This window comes from Nansenia antarctica (assembly GCF_963989245.1).
Source record: "Nansenia antarctica genome assembly, chromosome: 4".
Taxonomy (NCBI): Eukaryota; Metazoa; Chordata; class Actinopteri; order Argentiniformes; family Microstomatidae; genus Nansenia; species Nansenia antarctica.
This window is the reverse complement of record NC_137689.1, coordinates 15,310,495-15,332,994: the sequence shown is the minus strand read 5'-3', so window position 1 is coordinate 15,332,994 and position 22,500 is coordinate 15,310,495. Positions and strand designations below refer to the sequence as shown.

The following is a 22,500-nucleotide window of genomic DNA, read 5'->3' as shown; positions in this document are numbered from 1 at the left end:
GTCTAGTGACTGTTGAAATTAAGTGGAGCTGTAACACTTCATATACTCACCAAAATGTGCCCAGATAAAGTAGGCCGGTAGAGAGACAGAGAGAGGTACATATTCCTTGAAGAGAGAGAGAGGATGTGTCATCTATATTTTTAAATGTTGTTTTGTAAGTCACTGCTGTATTGTGTATTTTATTAGTTAGTTGTATTGTGTGTGTGTGTGTGTGTGATTATGTGTTTTGTTACTGTATGGTGTGTGTTGTTTTCCTAGTACTCTGGAGGATTATAGCGTCATGTTGATGCTAAAACGTGTTCATTTACTTATCCACGCCTCCACTCCCTCAACATACGCTCACAGATTCAGTCACGCTTTAAACATACTCGACAATTTGGCTGGCTGAGACACATTACTGGCTGCTAGGATTAGGCATCAATCAGTTTAATACAAAATATAAGCAAGGTGTGTTTGTGTGTGTGTGCGTATGTGTGTGCATGACTGTCGTGCGTGTTTGTGTGCGTTTGTGTAACTTGGAGAGCCAAGCTAGAACTGGAGAGATATAAAGCAAGAGTAAGACTTCATGAGGAAAGAATGGAGATTGGGGAAGAGAAACAGTGAGCACGGAACTCAGAGAGGGCCCTTCAGTGGAGCTGAGACAAGTCTTATCAGAGCCCAGTAATGGTGATCTAAAGTGAGGGAAAGGGGAAATGGAAAGAGACTGAAGGAAATAGAGAGCTTGTATCTAGTCTCGCATCCATTCCTAGTTCCTAAGGGCCGACAACATTTCATCATTAGCATTCAGAGGTTCCAGTATTAGCATATGGCTCAGTGATGTCACTGGAGGCCAAATAGGAGCATCCTGTGACCTTCTTATAATGCCACTCGTCATCCCTCTGGTGTTCCTGTGACCAAGGCTCTCTTCTCCCAGGTCTAACAAAGCCTTGCCAATGAAAAGGCTCTCCACCAGCACTTAAACGTAAATAAATTGATGGATTATAATGAAGGGTAAATTGTGCCTGTTTGTTTAGATCATTACACACTCAATGCAGTTTGTTTAATGTTGCTAAAATCTACTCAAATTTAAATGTTGTTCTTTTGGAAATAGTACTTTTTTAAATGCAGGACACCTGCCAAGTGTATGCCGTAAGGCAATTACGAGAGTATTCTCAAACAAAACTGTAATGCACTCTTGTTGAATACTGTTTTTGAAAAAGAGAAATCTCATAACTTGTTGTGTAATTTCTTTTGAACATAAACCCAGAAACATACATTTATATTTGTATTTGAAATGCATGTTTGAATATTGTGTGCCAAGTGTTTGAGTGTACACAGTACACATGTACCGGTATATGTGTTTTGTGCATTTATCTTTTTGAGGTTTTAGAGTGTTTATCGTTTTCATATTTGAATGTTGACCCCCCTCCTCTCTTTCTGTGTGTGTTTGTGTGTGTGTGTGTGTGTGTGTGTGTGTGTGTGTGTGTGTGACTGTGTGTGTGTGTGTGTGTGTGTGTGTGTCTTTGATCTGAATGGCCAGCACCCAGCCCATGTCTCTTGACAGTGATAAATGATGTAGATTAACATAGTGCCCTCTTACTAGTAAGCCAACACAATCATGTTCACAGAACTAAACAGAACTTTACCACAGCCATGATTACCAGCAGACTTAATACCCTGTTAACCAGGATGCTCTGCTTGTGTACTCTTCCCAGTGAGGGTGACTGTCTGTCTCATTACAAAGAAAAGCTCAGTTTTTAAGCAAGGACAGACCAGTTGACTTAAGGGGGATTTATCTGTAAAGTGCACTAAGCCTATTTTGTGATCTTTCCCCCCCCTCATTTAGGTGGACTACCCCTGAGTTGAGATATTAAATAATTGGGGTGTTTTGTTGATTTTGGGGATGGTGTGTGGTGCTTCTTGCCACCATTTCACTTATTTGTTTATTTACTTTATTGTGGTCTTGCAGACAAGGAGCCACTCTACCAAAACCCCACCACATGGTTACTATAGCAACATGGGGATTTCTTTATTGACAAATGGGTCTCGATTAACTTGGTAAAAAGGCTGATTTGTTAAGCCCTTAAATTGTATGCAAAGCCATGAAACTCCTCTTGCTGCTTCTCCATCCTTTTTTCTGCCAGCTGAACTTGAGCCGAGTGCTTCGTTAGGTTCAGGCCCAGGAACACACTGCGACGCTCCACGGCCTTCTTTGTGAGAGAGTGACCGAGAAAAGAGTGTGAGAGAAGGGAGAGAATGGGAAAGACGAACCGAGAGAGAAGGGGCACTGGGGGAAACCACTGAGCTATGGATCAAAAACATAGCCTGACTGAGTCTGCACTCCTCAGATATCTGAGTGTGTATGTGTTCATCTACGTATATGTTTACTTGTGTGTGTTTATGAATGACCTGTGTGTTTGTGTTTGCATCTTAGCTCATGTGTCATGGGAAGACAATAGCACCTTCCATGAGGAGCTGGGGGACAGAGAGAGGGGGGGTTGTGTTTCCGTGACAACATCAGACCCTGCCAAAGTAGGTCTGTCCCTATTTGAGACAGCGGTTCTTGAGGTCTATGGCTGTGTGTGTGTGTGTGTGTGTGTGTGTGTGTGACAGAAGTGTGTTATAGCTAGAGCATACAGCGTTGCATGTGTTTGAGTGTTGAGTCCACTAACACTCAGAAAGACAGTGACTGATCATGTTTGTATAGCTGTGAATTGAAACATTCAGAGAGTAGCTTACTGTACTGTTGCTATAGCCTGTCACATAGATGGTGCCATCTTTGTTTTTGTATGCCAGAAACACAATGGTCAATTTGAACTGCTCCTCTGTTTTAAGTATTGGAAGTGTGATGGTTTATATGATTTTGTTAACTGTCCTGTTAACTATGGTTTGTGAGTGGGCTCTGTGCTGTTGTTGAGAATTACCTTTTGGTTGGTGTGCGATATGGGTCCTGTTTATGGGAGGAAGAAAGGGTGTAGGGCTGATATGAGAGAGCTTGTTTGTGTGTGTGGGTTGTACCAATTTAATTAGTTGTACACATGTGTGGGGTTTTTGTATTGAGGGTGATTAAAGCTAGCCCATAGCTAGCTTGTATGTGTGAGTGTGTCTTTTCAGCTGTGCCTACCCAGATTGACGCCATGTTCAGCTCTACCACGTGTGTTCCTCCTTGAGATCTCTGTGTGTCAGCTTACAAGATGGTGTGATAGTGCCACTTCAAATCCCTCTGGACTGGGGAGTTCAACTGATGAAACAGAGTTTCTTCACACAGCCCCTACCAGATGATAGAATATCTCCACACACAATATTTCAGCCTGTTGGCGAGGGACTGAGGTTGTTGGGCTTTCAGTCAAAAGCAGACTGGATGCTTTTGCTTAGGCTGTTAATATCTGGCTTGAGATCAACCTGCTACAAATACTTTATTGTCATATTAATTATATACTGCCTCTCAGAAAAACAGTTCATTTTGGCCTAGGCTACGGAACATATTGAAGTTTGACAATGTGAACGTTACAATTTCATAGTTAAGTCTAAATGAATGGGTTTATTCATAGGTTATTACTGTGTTAGTATGACCATTTTACCATCTATAATTAGATATTATGTACCCGGTAATCTCTGTACGGTGAAATAAAATGCCACCCAAATGCATTTAATTACCCAAATCACAGAATGTTACATTCTGAAAAGATGATGCTTATATGCTTATAGTGAGTTTTGCTGATGCTGTATCTTGTCCACCCAGGCCTGGATGACTGTCTGCAGCAGTATATTAAGACGTTTGAGAGGGAGAAGGTTGGGGGAGACCAGCTGCTCCGCATTACCCACCAGGAGCTGGAGGATCTGGGTGTGTCCAGGATCGGCCATCAGGAGCTCATACTGGAGGCCGTGGACCTGCTCTGTGCTCTGGTGAGTCCTCTCAAGAACACAATCACTCCCCTCCATGGTCAGCAACTCACATGGAGTCAATGAATTCAATTGAACAGAGTGTACTGTATGTAATTTATATTGGCTCAATGAATCATCTTATCATCTAATCATCATCATGAATGAATGGTTCACAGGGTTTGTGAACCAATTTAGAGCTTCAAGGAACCATCGAGAGACTCCAAAACTCACCTGTGCACTCACTCGGGCCCCACCCACATAATCATTTTTAGTTATATTTTTTTTTTTTTTTTCGTTTTTCATTGTCATTTTCCTATTTCATTTTTGTTTCCAGAGGTTAGGGAGGCAGCTGGCGGGTAGTGCTTAACTGGTAAGACTCTTTTCAGCTTAAGAGTGAGGGACGTGCTGTGTAAAAGCAATTCTGTTCTGGAATGTTCCAGACTTGTTTTTAAGAGATTTTTTTGGTCAAGATAGTTTTGTTGTCTAATGTCGGTGTAATTATTTAGACATTATATTATCCTTATCCATTATTGTATTTTTACGTATGTTCTTTTTTCTGATGATGGATTATTAATTGTTTTCATATTTTATTTGTAGGCATGCAGTACATGTGTTTTGTAGGATGATAGAGCTCTTTTAGGTTAGATAATTCCTCTTATCTTTTTCAGTTCCCTTTTCTCAGCATACAGAGTAGTCACTTCCTGTCATTGATTCCAGAGAAAATAAACATTGATAATTCCCAATAATCCATTATTCATTTCTCATTCGCTGCCCCACACACACAATCGCACCATATGTTTGGGGTGGTTTCGGTGGGTGTGACACATGGATGATTGGGGATATAACCAATAAGAGCAGAATACACAGAAAGAGAAGAGGAAGGAAGAGAGAGAGGGAGAGCGAGAGATTAGACTCGTTTGAGTGGGTGAGACTGATAGAAATGAAGGGAAATGAGTGAGGTGTTAGAGGAGGCGGGATGGAGAGAGGGGAGGAGGGATGTAGGGTGGAAAGAGAGAGTGGTTAGAGAATCAGGGGACAGAGGTCAGATGTTATCTGAAGCCCACTCATCCTCCCTAGCTGTATGGGTAAGCCTTGCCACAGCCCCAAAGCCCCTTATGTAAGTGGGATTTGGTTAAGTCAGTCAGGCACTGTATTAAATATGATTACTCATCAGCCCCCCTCCAAGAAACCCTCGCATGACAGACGCCCACAGACCCCTATGTGCAGCAGGGCATTGTGGGTAATGACTGTTCTGGTTTCCCCACACATGCGAGGTGACAGCTGGAGGGGGAGTGGAGGGGAGAGGGAGAGGGAGAGGGAGAGGGAGAGGGAGAGGGAGAGGGAGAGGGAGAGGGGGAGGGGGAGGGGGAGGGGGAGGGGGAGTCTCACATATAGGCTTAAAGGGGCAATCTGGGATTGGTACACATTCATATAACCATTGATTCTTAAATAATATAACTTATAAACACCTGATGTGTAGTTAAACTGTTTTACCCCACCAGAATCAAAAATGTAAGCTTGTTTTACTCCATTGTTTGCAAACAAACTGTAAAGCTTCAAAACATAGTTATAACGACCATTTTGATCTCATGGATGGTCAGCCCTGGCATCCATAGCCAAATCTATACATTTGAGAGTGGTTACATTTCTCCAGCCCCATCCCATAGCTGTTTACCAGTGGGTGAGACGGCTTTGTTATTGTTTGAATCACAGATTTCCCTTTTAAGCAAGTGGGTTGGACTCCCTGTGAACCCCTCTCATGGCTCATCTCGGGTTATTTGCTAGACTTGAATTAACCGCACAGGGTAGAGAAAGTACAGATTAAACGGTCAATTTCAGTTATTTGTCAAAGTAGTCTTTACAGTAGTATATTTGTCTTTTAGTTGCCATTGCTGATACAAATACAAGACTCACTGATTACTGTACATTGTTTTCTCCACATTTGGGTCTGGTGTCAGAGCCCCTTTTCCTTCAGACATGGTTGTATAGTTTCTGTGACAGAATTCATATTGACAGAATAAAACCCCTGGAGATGCACCATCTTGTTTCTCGGGGCTCCTGCATGAACATAAAATAAGTCTAAATCCCAGATGGAATCAGTAAAAACATAGTAAATAATAACGACAACAGCCAACAAAAACAAAACAAATCATTGAAAGTTTATCTCCCCCGTCTTCTCTCCCTCAGAACTACGGCCTGGAGACAGAGAATCTGAAAACCCTGTCCCATAAGCTCAACTCCTCTGCCAAGAACCTGCAGAACTTCATCACAGGGAGGCGGCGCAGCGGGCACTATGACGGCCGTGCCACCCGCAAGCTGCCCAACGACTTCCTCACCTCCGTGGTGGACCTCATTGCTGCAGCCAAGAGCTTGCTGGCATGGCTGGATAGGTGAGATTTGCAAAGTGCTGCACACAGAAATATTCAGATACACACACACACACACACACACACACACACACACACACTCATACACTACACACACAGGTTTATGTTGAGGTCAAAGGTCAAAGTCCACTGTCTACTGGACATGGTCTGTCAAACACAACCAGGGTTTATGTAAGTCATGTTTTTGAGAGGTTTGCAATGAAAGCACTGAATGTGTATCTTAAGAGCTTGACTTCCTCGGGCCTTTTTGATTGTGCCAGACTCTGTGTGTCTGTGTGTGTTTAGACCGCCGTATGCACTAAACAACCTTGTAGATACTGTACACTACTAGCTTGGAACTACATCATACCAGCCTCATATACAAAAATGCCATGACATATGCACGATATGTGTGACTGTCACTCGTATGTATTTCACAATCAAATGGGTCAGAAATAAGAATGATCTAATGGTTCATTCCAGGTGCTACTTCTTTTTCAGATCCCCATTTGCTGCAGTTGCGGACTACTCGCTGACAAGAAACAATGTGATCCAGCTGTGTTTGGAGCTTACTACCATTGTACAGCAGGTAAACCTTCAAACAGTCACATGTACAGTAGGCTACTGTACACAACATGTTTCCTAAAACTGGGTTTTCTCAAAAATGTCTCAAAGGCTAAAGTTATTGAGTCAACAAACTGTAGTTTTGCTCGGCTATTAGAAATGACCGCATGTATCATCATGACCACAAAGAGAACACAGCCTCTAGCTACACAAATCTAGCATGCTGTTTCTAAAGAGCAAAGACGTCTGCCGACAGTATGGGTACATGCTATGATGTGTTTCTCTCTCTATTACAGTCCAGTAACAGAGATGAACTATTCCAGGTACTGCAGGTATAAAGGAAGGAAGGTTGTTTTCAGGCGTCTCTCAGCTAGGTCAGGCGAGGCACTGCAGAAGGAGGACTGCAGCCTGCAGAGTGGTATAAGTTTAGCCCTGAATCCTGCAGTGTTTGGCTCTGGGACACACACAGCCTCCAGAAGGGTGTGTTTACACGCAAACAGGCACATCCGAGCTGCCCTGGCTCAATGCCGAGGACGTCGTCGAGCAGCAGTTAAAGGAGGGAGTTTGTAACTGTGGAGTCCATCTGATGGCTTAGAGATGTTGAGATATACAGTATATATGTTTTTTAAGTAATTTTTTCTGAGTGGGGCAGTCCCACTCATATTTTTCATTTTTATTGACTGATCAGTATAGATTATGACAGGAAGGATGGGTGAGAGAGAGGAGGGATGACATGCAGGATATGTCCCCGGCCGGAATCGAACCGGGGACCCTGCGGTTACATGGTCAGCGCTTAACCCGCTACGCCACCTAAGCGCCCCTAGATATTGAGATATTCTGTGGAGAGTGGAGAGAGAGTAGGGAGTGGGGGTACTCAACCCATTGTATAGGTAGGGTGAGTCATGATGCGCTGTGTGTGTGTGTGTGTGTGTGTGTGTGTGTGTGTGTGTGTGTGTGTGTGTGTGTGCGTGCGTGCGTGTTTTGGGGGGGCGGTATTTATGCCGAACCTTTCTCTGCTTTGCATAAACCCACATAGTTATAGCTCTAATATTAATAATGACAACAACAACCTCCATCATGACACATTCTGCTGTGGTAACCTACGTCTATCTCTACGTCTCTTTGGCAGGACTGTTCTGTATATGAGACAGAAAACAAGATTCTGCATGTGGTGAGCACCCCACTTATTTCAGTTCACTTCAACTCATGCAAACAGAATTACTGTATAATCTCCCATAACTCCAGGACATCCCAAAAAGACTCAACATCACCTCTCTCTCTCTCTCTTTCTCTCCAGTGTAAGACTCTGTCTGGAGTGTGCGATCACATCATCTCTCTGTCCTCTGACCCCATGGTGTCCCAGTCTGCCCATCTGGAGGTTGTTCAGTTGGCCAACATAAAGTCTACTGAAGGACTGGTAAGACTCCAATAGGACCTTATAGATTGTTTCTCTCGACCAGTCTGTCTTTCTCACTCCCCTTCTTAAACAGGCTCAACTCAACAACTCAAATCAAACTTGATTCTGTTTGATGATAGATATTAGGGGGTTAGCACTGTATTTACTATCTTAGTAGATGCTTACTCCTCTGGGTGGACTGGACGTAAGCCAAAACCTACTCCTCCATCCTTGCACCTGCACTTAGATGTGAGTGTACTGCTTGGAGCTACAGTAGATGCCCCCGTCCCCCATGCAAATGCACACAGGGGCATGAAGCACTCGTACGCTCAATAAAACCTGAACAGAGGAATGGGCCGAGTGCGTCTAAAATAAACCTCTTACTCTCTTCTCACTCAGACTGAGATACACTGTGTGCGTGTGTGCATTGTATGTGTGTACTGTATTTGCAGTGCACTTTAAGCCCCTTTCAGTGTTTGAGTATGTACTGTATGTATGCCTCTCTCCGCAAGTGGTGTTATCCAATAGAGACTTTACAGTGTAAATGTGTTTTTTGTAGCTGTCTCTGTGCATGTTTGTGTGTTGTTGGTTGTTTTATGCTGCTTTGTGTTTGTTGTTTGTTTTAGGTATATATGTGTGAATTTGTGTTTCCCCAGGCAATGGCTCTTAACTCTCTCTCTCCATAGGGTATGTATATCAAGTCAACATATGACGGTCTGCATGTCATCACTGGAACGACCGAGGGAGTGAGTACAGTACCCATCCAAACTATGCTCTGTCAGAGCTACAGAGATATTCGGCACATTGATCGCTCTCACATTATATGGGGGTGAAGTTGTCACTCGTAGCTGTACCACAGTTAATCTACATAATTGACAGCGCACCACTGGGAGCGCATCAGTGTGTTTATAATTCTCCCCCCTGTCTATTCCTCTCTATCAGTCTTTGGCTGACCGCTGTAAGAAAATACATGCTGGAGATGAAGTCATACAGGTCAATCACCAGACAGTGGTGCGTCTCTCTCTCTTATTATCCTATATTTGACTGTCTAGCATCTTTGTCTTACTATGTGTGTACACAACTTCTTATGTGTGTAGAGAACATTTGAATGAATGAATGAATGAATGAATGAATGAATGAATGAATGAATGGTCTTTATTGTCATTGCTATAGTACAGGTACCAAACAACGAAATTTGGGAGGGGTGGCTCCCCTGGTGCTAGGAAAAAAAAAAAAAGAAAAAAAAGAAGGGAAAGGAGCTGGTTTACATAAATAAAGGCTATGTACACTATCCACTATACTATACTGTACAGATAAAACACTGTGCTGTACTCTATGCTATGCTATACCTATTCTAACATTTCCTATTTCTCTGCAACCTTATGTACCCTAGGGTTTATTTATAGGTTTATTTTGGGTGTGTGGGTGCGTACCAGTGTATCTGTTTTTGTACATTGACTGTGCTGTTGGCTGTAGGTGGGCTGGCAGTTGAAGAACTTGGTAAATTCACTGCGCGGGGACCCCGGGGGTGTTACATTGACACTGAAGAAGCGTCCACAGAGCACACTCACCTCCACTCCAGCACTACTGAAGAATATGAGATGGAAGCCCTTAGCCCTGCAAGTAAGAGAACACTTTCAGTGAGAGGGGATGTTAACCAGTACTATTTCTGTGAGTCTTCGTACATTGGGCACATGTATGTATGTATGTGTTTGTGTTTGTGGTGGTGAACACATATTTTAGTAAGTTGCTTTTCACATTCGTATGTTTGAGTGTCTCATTTAGAGAGTGAGTGATTGCATGCATGTGGAGCGTTTTGTAGCTGTGTACATGTGGTCATGTTTTGTCCTGTAACCTGAATGACGTACTGTAGGTGAACTGATCTGAGGACTGTGTGTGTGGAATTGAATGTGTGAATCCAGCCTTGTCCCCATCTCAGGACCATGCTAGGCTAAGTGCTGTTTCCCTTCCCCTAGGGCCCTGACCAACTGGAGCGCATCACAGCTCAGCCTACTGATCCCCTCCTCTCCTCCCCCTCACCATTCCCATCACCTCCTTTATGCCACCTCCCCCTCCTCCTTCTCCTCCTTCTCAGTGTATGATAAATCGAGTCAGATGCAAAGTCATGTGCCATATATTCATTAAAAAAGCAGCAACTGCCCCGCGGTGGCGTAGCGGTCTAAGCACTAGCCACTAGTGCAAGCTGCCCACCGGGGACTGGGATCGAATCCCGGTCTCGCCAGACCCGGATATGGCCGAGGCACACAGGGAGCGGCATATTGAGCGGCCGCTCCAGAGGGCGGTATAGGACTATTTCCGGACAAGGATCCGTCGTGCAACAGCGCCCCCGGGGTGCCGGAATAGCGGTGCTGGGCTCGAGGAGCCAGTCAGCTAGTCTGCCTGGCGATCTCCTCTGGGGCTGCCGGCCACGGGGTCGTGCGGCGGATCCTACGCAATAGGCAGGGGATAATTGGATGCTAGGTTGGGTTCAATTGGATACTAAATTGGGTGAAAAAGGGATCAAATCTGAAAAACATTTTTTTTTTTTTTTTTAAAAAGCAGCAACTGTGATCATGCTCTGAAACTTTATCAAAACTATTCCTCATTATTCATGTAAAAAACAGCTTGTCTCTCTATCTCTGCCTCTCTGTCTGTCCTCATAGCCAATCATCCCTCAGAGCCCTAGCAGCAGTGTGGCCACACCCACCAGTACACTCAGCACGCCGTCCAGGAGGGATAGCTGTGCCCTTCAGGACCTCTTCATTCCACCTCCCCCAGAGGAACCATACACGCCCAGGTAACCCCCCCCCCCCGACACACACACACACACACACACACACACACACACACACACACACACACTCACGCACTCACTCTCACACCGGTGCCCTCTGCCATCTTGTCTGCTTGTCAACTGGGTTAGCGGGACAACATGTAATGAAGCAACTATTTTTGTTAGGTGATACAAGGTGGTATGCCTGTTCACTGGCCCAATACCATCTCTGAGAAAAGGAGCTGAACGTTTCTCTAGGCTCTTGAGCCTAAACTACTGGCTGTTGTCTGCATGCACTATCCGAGGTCTGAACTTTATTGACAATTTCGACTTATTCCGGGAACCAAAACTATGTTTTCAATTGGATGGTTTTCGACCAAGCAGACTAGGTGCCAAAATACTTAGATCAAATATATATGCTGTTCTAAAGCCTACTAAGATGATAAGGGAAAAAGCTAAGAGCATATCAGCTCTGGATGTGAAGGACACCCAAGCTGATAAGGACAGCTTGATCAAGATCAAGATCAAAAGTTTCATCATTCTCTCTATCTTCCCCACATGCTCAGCAAACACGTGCACACAAACTTTCTATTCCAGTAATCGAGCAGCTGGCTAGTAAGAGAATGTGTTTAGAAAGTGTCTTTTTTTTCTTCTTCATACAAAATAGTGTTTATTTCAGATACTGTAGTGGAAGATATTATCCTCATTTCCAGTGAAGTAGCCGCCATCTTGTTGTGACATTTTTGTTTATCCTGCCCCTTCGTCACCCAATGTTGATGCTGTTGATGGTTCCCCATAAACTGGTATGAACACGGGCTGGTTGAAAGCACAATGGTTCTGAGACTCCAGAAAAGGAACCGGAAGCGACACAGAGCCTTGCCGGTGTGAAAGGCACAGACTTTTCACCCCCATCACAATACACCATCCTGGTCTGGTGTACAGTCAGACCTGAAGATCTTAAAATGAAATATTTTGTTCTTTTCTTAAGAAATATGGACATATCAAACAAGATCTATAGATAAAGATGATGTAACAAGAAATGAACACAGATGCCAATTCCTACCGAGGAAAAGGTTAGGACACCCTATACCCTAATAACTGGTATTTCCCCCTTTGGCTGATATAACCTCAATTAGACATTTTCAATAACTGTCTACCCGTCTCTGACATCGACTGAGAGACATTATATAATTACATTCTTGTATGAGAATTATAACTAATTATAGACCAATATCCAATCTCCCTTTTATTAGCAAGATATAATCAAATTAACACCTTCCATGATTCTGGAAAAGTTTCAGTCAGGTTTCAGTTCTAATAATAGCACAGAGACGGCTCTCATTATAACTGTCAGTGATCTCAGACTAAACACTGATGCTAATAAGATCTCTGTTCTTGTTCTCTTGGATTTAAGTGCAGCATTCATCACGAGATCTGCATCAATTGTCTTCAAAACTGGGTTGGTCTCTCTCATTGCATCCTAAGCTAGTTCTGTACATACATTACAGGGAGAACATTCTATGGCAGTCTTTGAGATCATCCATTGGATGAATATGATATACTTTTGGTGTTGCACAAGGAAGTTACCTTGGTCCCTTACTATTCTCACCTGTATATGCTACCGCAATATATCAGAGCACACACTATAAACTTCCATAGCTATGTGGATGATACCCAATTATACATTTCTCTTGAACCAAATGATACTATTGCTATTGGCTTCCTCACTAACTGTCTATCAGCTGCTGTATTTAACTGGGATGGTGAAAAACTGATTCATGCTTTTATTTCAAGTAGACGTCTATAGAGAGGCGAAACACGACAAAAACACGTCAAAAAAAGTCTATAGAGAGGCTCCAATTAATAAAAGATTCTGCTGCTGCTATTTATAATAGTAATAATAATAATAATAATAGATTTCATTTAAAAGCGTCTTTCTCAAACCCAAGGACACTGTACAGAAAACAAAAAGAACAAAACAAACAAAAACAGAACAAAAAAGACAAAAGCATATAAAATAAATAAATAAATGGTGTAAGCGTTCAGGAAGGTCTTGAGTATATTGAGGGTCAGAGCATCGGATGGCTGGTGGAAGGGTGTTCCACAGCTTGGGTGCAGCAACAGAAAGGCTTGGTCGCCAAGTGTGTGTCGCCTAGTGCGGGTTATGACACAGAGATCAGCATCGGAGGAACGGAGACCACGTGCGGGGGTGTAGGGGTGGAGTAAGTCAGTTAGGTAGGCAGGAGCCAGGCCATGGAGTGCCTTAAAGGTAAGGAAGACGATCTTGAAGGAGATTGTATATTTTGTGGGGAGCCAGTGAAGTTGTTGCAGGGTGGGGGTGATCCCAGGGTTTAGTGCGGGTGAGGATCCTGGCAGCTGAGGTTTGGACATGGCGGGTGGTGTAAAGTGCAACCACTCACAAACTGTGAAACCTTGTAAATCCTAAAAATAGCTTTCTTTTGAACAAAATGTGATTTGCGTTTTTTTTCTTAATACACTTGAAGTTTTTAAGTACAAATAATACGCTTAATTTGTCAGCACAGTAAGTTTGTGGGTGGCATGTTTTGTTTTCAAGAAACCAATCAAAGTGAAGGGGCGGGATAAACAAAAATGTCACAACGAGGTGGCGGCTATCAATAAATATACACTATTTTGCATGAAAAAAAAAAAAAAAAAGTTTCCGCTCACACAGAGGGGAGAGATGCTTCGCTCACACAGAAAAAAACCCCACTCTGGCAGAATTATCTTTTAGAGAAGATCATAGAATTCTCTTCTATGAGCCACAAAACATCACATGCCCTCCACCAAAGTCCCACTAAATGCACACACACAGACACGACATTATTATTATTATTATTTACTATTCTATTATTGATTTGCTCAATTGTATCTTGCCTTATTGCTTCCTTTTATAAATATTGCCATTGTGTTTTCTCATGCTGATGCAATGTCTACTGGAACTGAAGCCATTAGATTTTTACTCTCTTGTACTTAATGGGATGTAATAAACTTTTGGCACACATGGCAATAAAAAAATCATCGAATCTTGTGGTTGTCCTGGGGGAGTGGTTGGGAGTGGAGTTAACCAGCTATTGTTCCCACCCATTAAATGCCTGTGAAAAGTGTGAAGTGACAAAAAAACATTTGAATGGGGATTTTCTTAGTTGATTTGAGTTGTACCAACATTCAAATATGCATATCTTCTTCAACTTAATTCCAATTTCTATGTATCACATGTCATTTGAAAGACATGAAAAAAAGGTACATGGCATGGCTAGTACTAAACAATCTGACTGTAAACCAACAACTGTTAAAGGCATCAAGTGGACCACCTAATATTATTCTTGACCAGATAATGTATGTTTTTATTATGCTCATAATCATTTACTGTTGTTTTTAACCTGTTCCTTTTTCTTTCTTTTGCACTGTATTGCTGATGACTTAGTTGTTTTCCTTTTTAATCTGTTCTTTTACGCTGTATTGTACAGCACTTTGAAGTGTATTCTTATGCATGAAAGGTGCTATATAAATAAAGCTTATTATTATTATTATTATTATTATTATTATATTATATATAGTGTGTTGGATTTTACTGCAGATTGTCCATAAGCATACAATGTAGTGTGTTATTGTTGTCTGTGCTGCAGAGACGACAAGGGGAATCTACCTAGCGATGACCTCCAGTCTGACATCCCAGTTGCCAAGGGCTCTGACTCGCCCAACTCCTTCCTGGACCAGGAATGTCGCAGACGCTTCCCTCTGGTGGAGGAGGATGCTGTCCTGTACTGCTATGAGTACGACCAGAACCATGGGCCACCACCAGTCCGCAGAGACAGCACTCCCACATATGGTAGGACCCAATCACAATTTGTAGGCTGGTAATGTCTGTAATTCTTATGATGCCTGTAGGTTTTACGTAGTTCTGTGATGTTTATGTTCTCTGTGCTCCAGGCAGGCTTAGGCCCATATCCATGCCAGTGGAATATAACTGGGTGGGAGACTATGAAGATCCAGCCAAGCTGAAGAGAGAGAGCAGGAGAGGTAGGTGGGAGGCTGGAGGAGAGCTTGATATAGAGAGATTGATAGAGAGAGAGAGCAGGAGAGAGAGAGAGAGAGAGAGAGAGAGAGAGAGAGAGAGAGAGAGAGAGAGAGAGCGAGCGAGCGAGCAGGAGAGAAAGAGAGCAGGAGAGTTGAGTGGGTGGATATCTTCCATCATTGAGCCAGGGGACTGAGTTTTTAATTCAGCATCTCAGATCTGTTAGCCAAGGGAATGGGAGGCTGAACAGGCTTGTCAGGCAGGATAAGATGTTTAATTTCTTGCTATCCCACTCTCTGTCTATCTCTGTCATTCTTTTTCTGTCTTTCTCTGTGTGTTCATTACTGTTCACTGCTCTCTTTTCCCCTCACCTCTTTTTCTTGCTGATGCTCTCTCTCTCTTTTTGCTTTTGGATCTTGGAGGTATGTGGTTGCCTTGGCAACTGTAACAGGGATCTTCCCAAGATTTGCGAATTTCATTGGTCCCTGCTAGGCCTGGTGGCAAACAGAGTGGGAAGAGAGCGAATGGCCTTGTTTCAGTCTCAGAAGCAGCCATTCTGATGTTATGTTTTTGATTCCTAAGGGGGTGGTGGCAGTCTATTGTTCCTGTGGGTTTTTCAGCATCAGTGAGTGCTATATTTATCTGTCTTTTTGGCAAGAGGCGGTATCTTGACATATTGGATTTCTGCCTCACAGCTGCATTTTTTTCCTAGTTCTGAGAGAAATGCCTTGCACATATCAGAATAATGACAAATGAAGATGTTCAGTACGATAACAGGGTTTGAAGGTATTTGGTTGAGTACCTCAGACCTAGCCAAATCACTGGACATCACTAGGTTACGGTACATTAAAAAAAATACAATTACACTGCCCTATGACATGACTCAAAAAAACCAAACCATTGAGATGGGGAACCTTCGCCAAGGCCTATAATTTTGCTTGACATGACTAAGCCGACAAGTCAGACAACTGTCTCTTTTCCATCTAAGCAATCAACACTCAGTGTACAGAATTGGCTTTGCTGTTGTTCAAACTTTGCAGTAACTTACAACAGAGTTACCATAATAAGACATGTAGAATCAGATCTAGTGCCTGCTCCCATAGAGAACTCCCTCCTGCGGTATGTGAGTGAGGACAAGGCCATGCCCGAGGAGTACCTGACAGGACGTAGTTTGGGCCAGAGCAGGAAGAAGAATGACAAGGGGGCCAGCCCCACCCACTACGCCCTTGTCCCCGCACTTCAGATGGAAGTGTCCATGTCTACGTCGAGCTCAGACACCGCCTCCCTCTATCACGTGAGTCCCTTTCCCCTGGAAAACCACAGGCAGGATTTTGGTTGGTTGTTGTACAGTTGACTAGACAAGCAAAATGTGATGGCTACCCCTCATATTTCCTGTTTCATTTTGTAGATGTTTGAACGATCCTCACTGTTGTCAAGATCTAGGAAGAAGAGCAAAGGTGAGTCATACTATGTGTACATAAAAGAAAACTTGCCTTAACAATCTTCAGCGAACACACTGACATACATAAACTCAAACACATAGATTCAAGCTCATACACACCACTCAGTGCAGTTGAATTGTTCTCATTCCTCTGCTCCTTTCTCCCCCCTCACCTCCCTGCAGTAGGGGGCTCTCTTTCCTCCATCAGTAAGCGGCGTATCTCTTGTAAGGACCTGGGCCGGGGGGACTGTGAGGGCTGGCTTTGGAAGAAGAAGGATGCTAAAAGCTACTTCTCCCAGAAGTGGAAGAAGTACTGGTTCATTCTGAAAGACACCTGCTTGTACTGGTACATGAATGAGGAGGTGGGTGTGTGACTTTGCTCCCTGGTCTGTGGGGACTTCTTCAGGTGTTTTTAAACTGAAAAATATGCATGTGAAAATATGTCCTTCACCATACTCTGGCTCTACATGCTTTGTATTTGAATATTATGATATTGTAGCTTTTTCTCTACAGGATGAAAAGGCGGAGGGCTTTGTGAGTCTCCCAGAATTCAAGATTGATCGTGCAACTGAGTGCCGAAGGAAGTTGTGAGTACATGTTTTGTCTATGTGGCTCTCGTTGTCTGTTACTGTAGCCTGTGTGGCCCTTTTTTGTTGCCTGTTTATGTGCCTCAGTGGAAGTGGTGTGGTGGAATGTGACTTCTTGTGTCTGTGTTTCAGTGCTTTCAAGGCCTGCCATCCAAAGATAAAGAGTTTCTACTTTGCAGCGGAAAATGTGGATGACATGAACAGGTAAGAAAACCACGAAAAGCCACTATCAGTAATGAGTAACTGAGACTCTGAGAGGTTGACATGTTGGAATGAGACCGAGAGAGACAGAGGTGAGGCCGATGGAGACCTGAACAGGTGAGACAGGGCTAGAGATAAGCGGGTGAACTGATGTGAGTGAACAGCTTTGATAGCAGCAGTTTTGGAATAGTGTCAGGCTCTAAGATATCATCCATGTTGTTACAATCCGATGTTCCCCCACAGGTGGCTGAGCTGTCTGAACATGGCTGTTGCTGGTTACTCAGAGCAGGAGCAGATTCGACACGACCAAGGTAGGAACTATCACAAATACAATACAATACGTCATATTATGTTCTGCTGCTGTTGTCCACCCTAGAAATACCTCCCACATTAGTGGATGATGGTAAAGTCTTCTCTTCTCTGCTTCTTTGTTTTCCATCCTCACCAGACTACTGGAGTGAGAGTGATCACGAGGACATAGAGATGCCATCAATGCCCAAACAGGACAGCCCCCCTCCGCCCTATGACACCTACCCCAGACCCCCCTCAGTGAGTCACTCTGTCTGTTTATAGACAAGTATTCTGCTCCTTGTTCTAATGTGATGAACTATTGTCATCTTCTCCTTTTATTTACCTTATTGTTCCACTGTTGCTCCTCTGTAGGTGTCACAGATGAGTCCGTACTTGGAGCCCAAACATGGTCGCCTTTCCACCTCAGAAACCTTCCAGTCCCGCTCCTCTCATGAGGAGTTCCGCCCCGAGCCACAGGAGGGCAGCAGCTGCGGTGGGTCACCTGGGCAGAAGTCGGCCAGCCAGCGGCGCTCGTGGCAGGACCTGATTGAGACTCCCCTTGGCAGCACAGGGCTGCATTACCTGCAGACACCTGCCCTAGAGGAGGCCTTGCTGCAGCAGTCTGGAGGGGGAGTGTCTGTGGAGTACCGCAGGCAGTCCACACTCCCCGCCCAGCGCAGCCTGCTACACGAGCAATACGGCGCCCTGCCCCTGCCTTTTAGCCACAGTGTCCCTGCAGAGGCAGTGGGGAAACCCCGCAGCTTCACCCTGCCCCGGGACAGTGGCCTCCATGCAATCCTGTCTGCTTCAGCCAGTACCTCCGAACACAGAGACCCACACCACTACCAGCTGAGCCAGGCCAGAGACACAGGTAATACATGAATGAGACACAGGAGAATATGTGAAAAGCTAACTATCTGTAAGATATAACTTGATGGGTAAAGTGTGATGTGTGCATGGTATTGAGTGCATGAAGAGTTATAGCCACTGTAACCATTGGTGAGTGATGCTGCTTATATAGGCCATTGTTGAGACCCAGTATGTGTCAGATGTTGAGCACTCACTGACGATGCAGATTGACTCAGATTTAGACCAAGGCCATCCCCCATCCCTCTAAGACATCCAGGACTGTACTATAAAGTGAGGTGAAATCTTAATGCCCTATTTGACACTAATTCATTCTGGCAGCCCAACCCCCTCCTTGCTTTCCTCTACACTCATTCACCCACTCGCTTGCTCGCACGCACGCACGCACGCACGCACGCACGCGGGGTTGAGCGAGGAAGAATCCTTTTAGCCCATGTTAATGTCGAATTCTGAACAGGACAAAGAAACATGCCCAAGGGGCCTTTCTCCCTGTCCTCATTTCTCTCTTGCTCGATCACTCACTCGCTGTAGCTCTACCACTCTCTAAAGATTCAGGTAAGACAAAAACACACATAGCAAACTCAGCTTGATACACTTCAAATCACAGCACCAGAGTTTCACAACTGACACCCAAAATATTTATGACACCCACCAGACATACAGAGGTTTGGGTGTTTGAATACTCAACATAATAATAATACTCATTGCTAGTACAATGTGACATTAGCAACACAAGAGGGCAGTATCTGTGAAAAATCTGTGAAGAAAGGATTCTTCAGAATGTGTGTGCTCTGCCTGCTTATTAGGAGGCACAATGCTTATCTCATCCGAGAGACGGATCTAGATTCTAGATACAAATGCATGCTGTTTTTTTATTGATGTGGTGTTCTATAAAGCCACAGAGACAGCCGGTTAACATATGTTAATGTGCAACACTACTTCTCCTCAGGCTGTGAGTGGGAGGTCAGGCCCCAGGCTGACTCTCTGGGGGACCTGTATCGGGCACTGGAGAGGGCCAACCTGGGCTCCATGGGCGAGCACAGGCCCTCCACCCGCCTGGAGTACAAACGCTCCTTTGTCCGACGGGTTAATGACCCGCTGCTCAGTGAAAAACTTCACCGCCTCCGCATCCTACAGAGTGCACTCAAGGTACAGTTGGACACTTGCCTGTCTGTCAGGCTACTTTGTTGGCAACTTTTTTACTCATGTCTCCTCACCTATATAATTCTTCTATCCCTAGTTAGTTGCAGAAATGTTTGTGTGTGTGTGTGTGTGTGTGTATGTGTGTGTGTGTGTGTGTGTGTGTGTGTGTGTGCGTGCATGCATGCATGCATGCATGCGTGTATGCATGCGTGTCTGTCTTTGTCTGTGTGTACGTATATATATATATTTGTGTATGTTGCGTTCATGTTATATACAGTATGTGTATATCTCACCTCTTTTATGGATACTACTCTCCCTTTTACAGAACGTCCCTCTTCAGGACACAGATCCATCATTGGGGTTTTTAGGATAGCCTGTGAGGAGCAGCACATGGACACAGCCTCATCAGAATCGCTCCATTCTTTCTTCCAAGGTACACGTCTTCCCTCAGCTGTCCTCCAGCCATTTCCCCATCCCTAGAGACCGACAGAGCTCTCCCTCTCTCTGCATGGCTCTCCCCCATCTGTCTTCTCCTACCTGTTTCACTCTACACCAGCTGTTCAATGTACATTCATCTCACTCACTCCGGTCCCCACCCCATCTTTTTCTCTCTCACCCACAAGAGTTTTTGGAGTGAAGACATTTTCAGTGAAGGACATTAAATAATCTGTATCATTTGACTAATAGGAATCTGTAAGGAGGCACACATCAACAGCCTTTTTTGGTTGGATGATTTTGGATGAGTACTTTTTACCCATCTGAAAGACTGCATTAGTGGAGGCGCTGCTTACATGCTTACATGCATGGCCATTTTATAACCTTGCTTCTGTACAGTATTGTTTGTTCCGAAGATTATACTGGAGTTCTATACAGTCTCACTACAATGAATTTCATTCTTAAATTAATTATAAGCAATCGTATTTTTTTTATGTCTACAATGTTTTTGTTATGCATGAGTGAATGGTTAATGAGTATGTCTGTGTGTGGAGAGTGTACATTATGTTAAGTGTATACATATATACACTGCTCAAAAAAATTAAGGGAACACTTAATCATCACAGTATAACACCAAGTCAATTAAACTTGTACTGGGATATCGATTTGTCCAGTTAGGAAGCGTAAACGATTGTTAATCAATTTCACCTGCTTTGGTGCAAATGAAAGCGACAACAGGTGGACAGCAGAGGCAAAAGCAAGACAACCCCCAAAAAGGAAATGGTTTTGCAGCTGGTGGCCATAGACCTTTTCTTTCTCCTTATCCTTCCTGACTGATTCTTCTCTAGTTTAGCATTTTGCTAGAGCCCTTGTCACTACTGGTAGCATGAGGCAGTACCTGCAGCCCATCCAGGTTGCACAGGTAGTCCAGCTCCTCCAGGATGGCACATCCATACGTGCCGTCACAAGAAGGTTTGCTGTGTCTCCCAGCACAGTCTCAAGAGCGTAGAGGAGATACCAGGAGATGGGCCGTAGAAGGGCAACAACCCAGCAGCAGGACCGGTATCTCCTCCTATGTGCAACAAGGAACAGGAGGAGCACTGCCAGAGCCCTTACAAAATAACCTCCAGCGGGCTACTCGTATGCATATTTCTGACCAAACTGTCAGAAACAGACTCCATGAGGATGGCATGGGGGCCCTACGTCCTCTAGTGAGACTTGTGCTCACAACCCAGAACCGTGCAGCTCGATTGACTTGATTTGCCAGTGAACACCAGGATTTGCAGGTTCGCCATTGGCGCCCTGTTCTCTTCACAGATGAGAGCAGGTTCACACTGAGCACATGTGAGAGGCATGAAAGAGTCTGGAGACACGGTGGTGACGTTAAGCTGCCTGCAACATCATCCAGCATGACCGGTTTGGCGTGTCAGTGATGGTCTGGGGAGGCATAATATTCTTGAAGTGTTCCCTTCATTTCTTTGAGCAGTGTGTATTGCATATACATTCCCACAACTGCAATGTCGGCACAACAATTTGAGAGGAGAAAATTAAAACCTGTGTGCAGTGCCTCAGAGATTCTGAAAGTCCACTACTCTAAGACCGGGTGGCATACAGTAGATGGCTGAAAGAAGCAATCCCTCTCTAAACTGGTGCACACAGACAGACAAGGATTGGCAGTAATAAACCAGTGCTGTAAATTGTGAAGGATTCATCAGAAACACTTGTCTATTTTTGTATGCATGCTATCTATCCAAATGTTTGTAAACTGTTTTGTATTCCAAGGTATGAGTAATTTGGAGACTGCTGGTGTTAACCCACCCTCCATATTGTGTTTCTAAGAAATATTTTACATTTTCAGGAAACCGACAGATATTGTTAGTTTTTAAAGTGTTCTCTGCAAAGGTAAATAACTGTATTTATAAACTGTTCAATGTATGAGCATGCTTTATATAACTAAAACACAATACCATGCCATTTGAATTCTATGGAAGTCGCACATGTGTGCAGTATTGTGGCTACTTTAATTTTTTATTCAATAAATAATGGCTTGTCCATCTCATGAACTGTCCCTGAATGATGATCTTTCCATGTGAGGTCTTTCCTGTGGCTCTTCTATTGATAATGTATACACATAGGGGAGTTTATAAGAGTATATTTACAACATTGAATTGAATTAAATTCAAACAAATGTATTTGTCCCCTTAGGGCAATTTGTATTAGGATTTAAACAGGGTTTAAATAGACGAGACATGTCAATTAACTTAATCATATTATAATTAATGAATACATTATTAGCCTTTTTAGAATAATCATTGGCATCAAATCAAGGATGTCTGTGAAGATTCAACCTACATTGTCAGTTACAGTTAGCCTAGCTAAAGCGCAACGTGAAGTACATAGTACTCTGAGTCTGCTCCCTCTGCCACATTGGTATAGCTTCAGTTACAGTACCTACAGTATGTAGAATATGCTAACTGAACTCTCACAGCACATCTACATTAACATTACAAAAATGATTATAAAAAAATAAAAATAA

At 43.7% G+C, this 22,500-nt stretch overlaps 2 protein-coding genes across 2 annotated transcripts in view; one reads left to right on the top strand and one right to left on the bottom strand.

The window, feature by feature from the left end:
• Nucleotides 1-19,902, top strand: part of LOC308156919 (connector enhancer of kinase suppressor of ras 2-like) — a gene marked incomplete at both ends in the record, with an annotated part of 21,090 nt that extends 1,188 nt beyond the window's left edge. The window contains 21 exons of the mRNA XM_080530372.1: nucleotides 3,722-3,885; nucleotides 6,052-6,254; nucleotides 6,714-6,819; nucleotides 7,924-7,965; nucleotides 8,092-8,211; nucleotides 8,877-8,936; nucleotides 9,133-9,201; nucleotides 9,667-9,813; nucleotides 10,854-10,987; nucleotides 14,611-14,813; nucleotides 14,915-15,004; nucleotides 16,103-16,293; nucleotides 16,408-16,456; nucleotides 16,627-16,802; nucleotides 16,954-17,027; nucleotides 17,160-17,231; nucleotides 17,472-17,539; nucleotides 17,677-17,777; nucleotides 17,892-18,390; nucleotides 19,336-19,535; nucleotides 19,855-19,902. Of these exons, the coding sequence (XP_080386498.1) occupies nucleotides 3,722-3,885; nucleotides 6,052-6,254; nucleotides 6,714-6,819; nucleotides 7,924-7,965; nucleotides 8,092-8,211; nucleotides 8,877-8,936; nucleotides 9,133-9,201; nucleotides 9,667-9,813; nucleotides 10,854-10,987; nucleotides 14,611-14,813; nucleotides 14,915-15,004; nucleotides 16,103-16,293; nucleotides 16,408-16,456; nucleotides 16,627-16,802; nucleotides 16,954-17,027; nucleotides 17,160-17,231; nucleotides 17,472-17,539; nucleotides 17,677-17,777; nucleotides 17,892-18,390; nucleotides 19,336-19,535; nucleotides 19,855-19,902 (2,816 nt within the window). The remainder of the gene's footprint in view (nucleotides 1-3,721; nucleotides 3,886-6,051; nucleotides 6,255-6,713; nucleotides 6,820-7,923; nucleotides 7,966-8,091; nucleotides 8,212-8,876; nucleotides 8,937-9,132; nucleotides 9,202-9,666; nucleotides 9,814-10,853; nucleotides 10,988-14,610; nucleotides 14,814-14,914; nucleotides 15,005-16,102; nucleotides 16,294-16,407; nucleotides 16,457-16,626; nucleotides 16,803-16,953; nucleotides 17,028-17,159; nucleotides 17,232-17,471; nucleotides 17,540-17,676; nucleotides 17,778-17,891; nucleotides 18,391-19,335; nucleotides 19,536-19,854) is intronic.
• Nucleotides 19,903-20,808: 906 nt separating this feature from the next.
• LOC308155722 (olfactory receptor 51L1-like) overlaps nucleotides 20,809-22,500 on the bottom strand; it is a gene marked incomplete at both ends in the record, with an annotated part of 11,129 nt that continues 9,437 nt past the window's right edge. Inside the window, 2 exons of the mRNA XM_080529096.1 lie at nucleotides 20,809-20,960; nucleotides 21,193-21,273. Coding sequence (XP_080385222.1) covers nucleotides 20,809-20,960; nucleotides 21,193-21,273 — 233 coding nt within the window. The remainder of the gene's footprint in view (nucleotides 20,961-21,192; nucleotides 21,274-22,500) is intronic.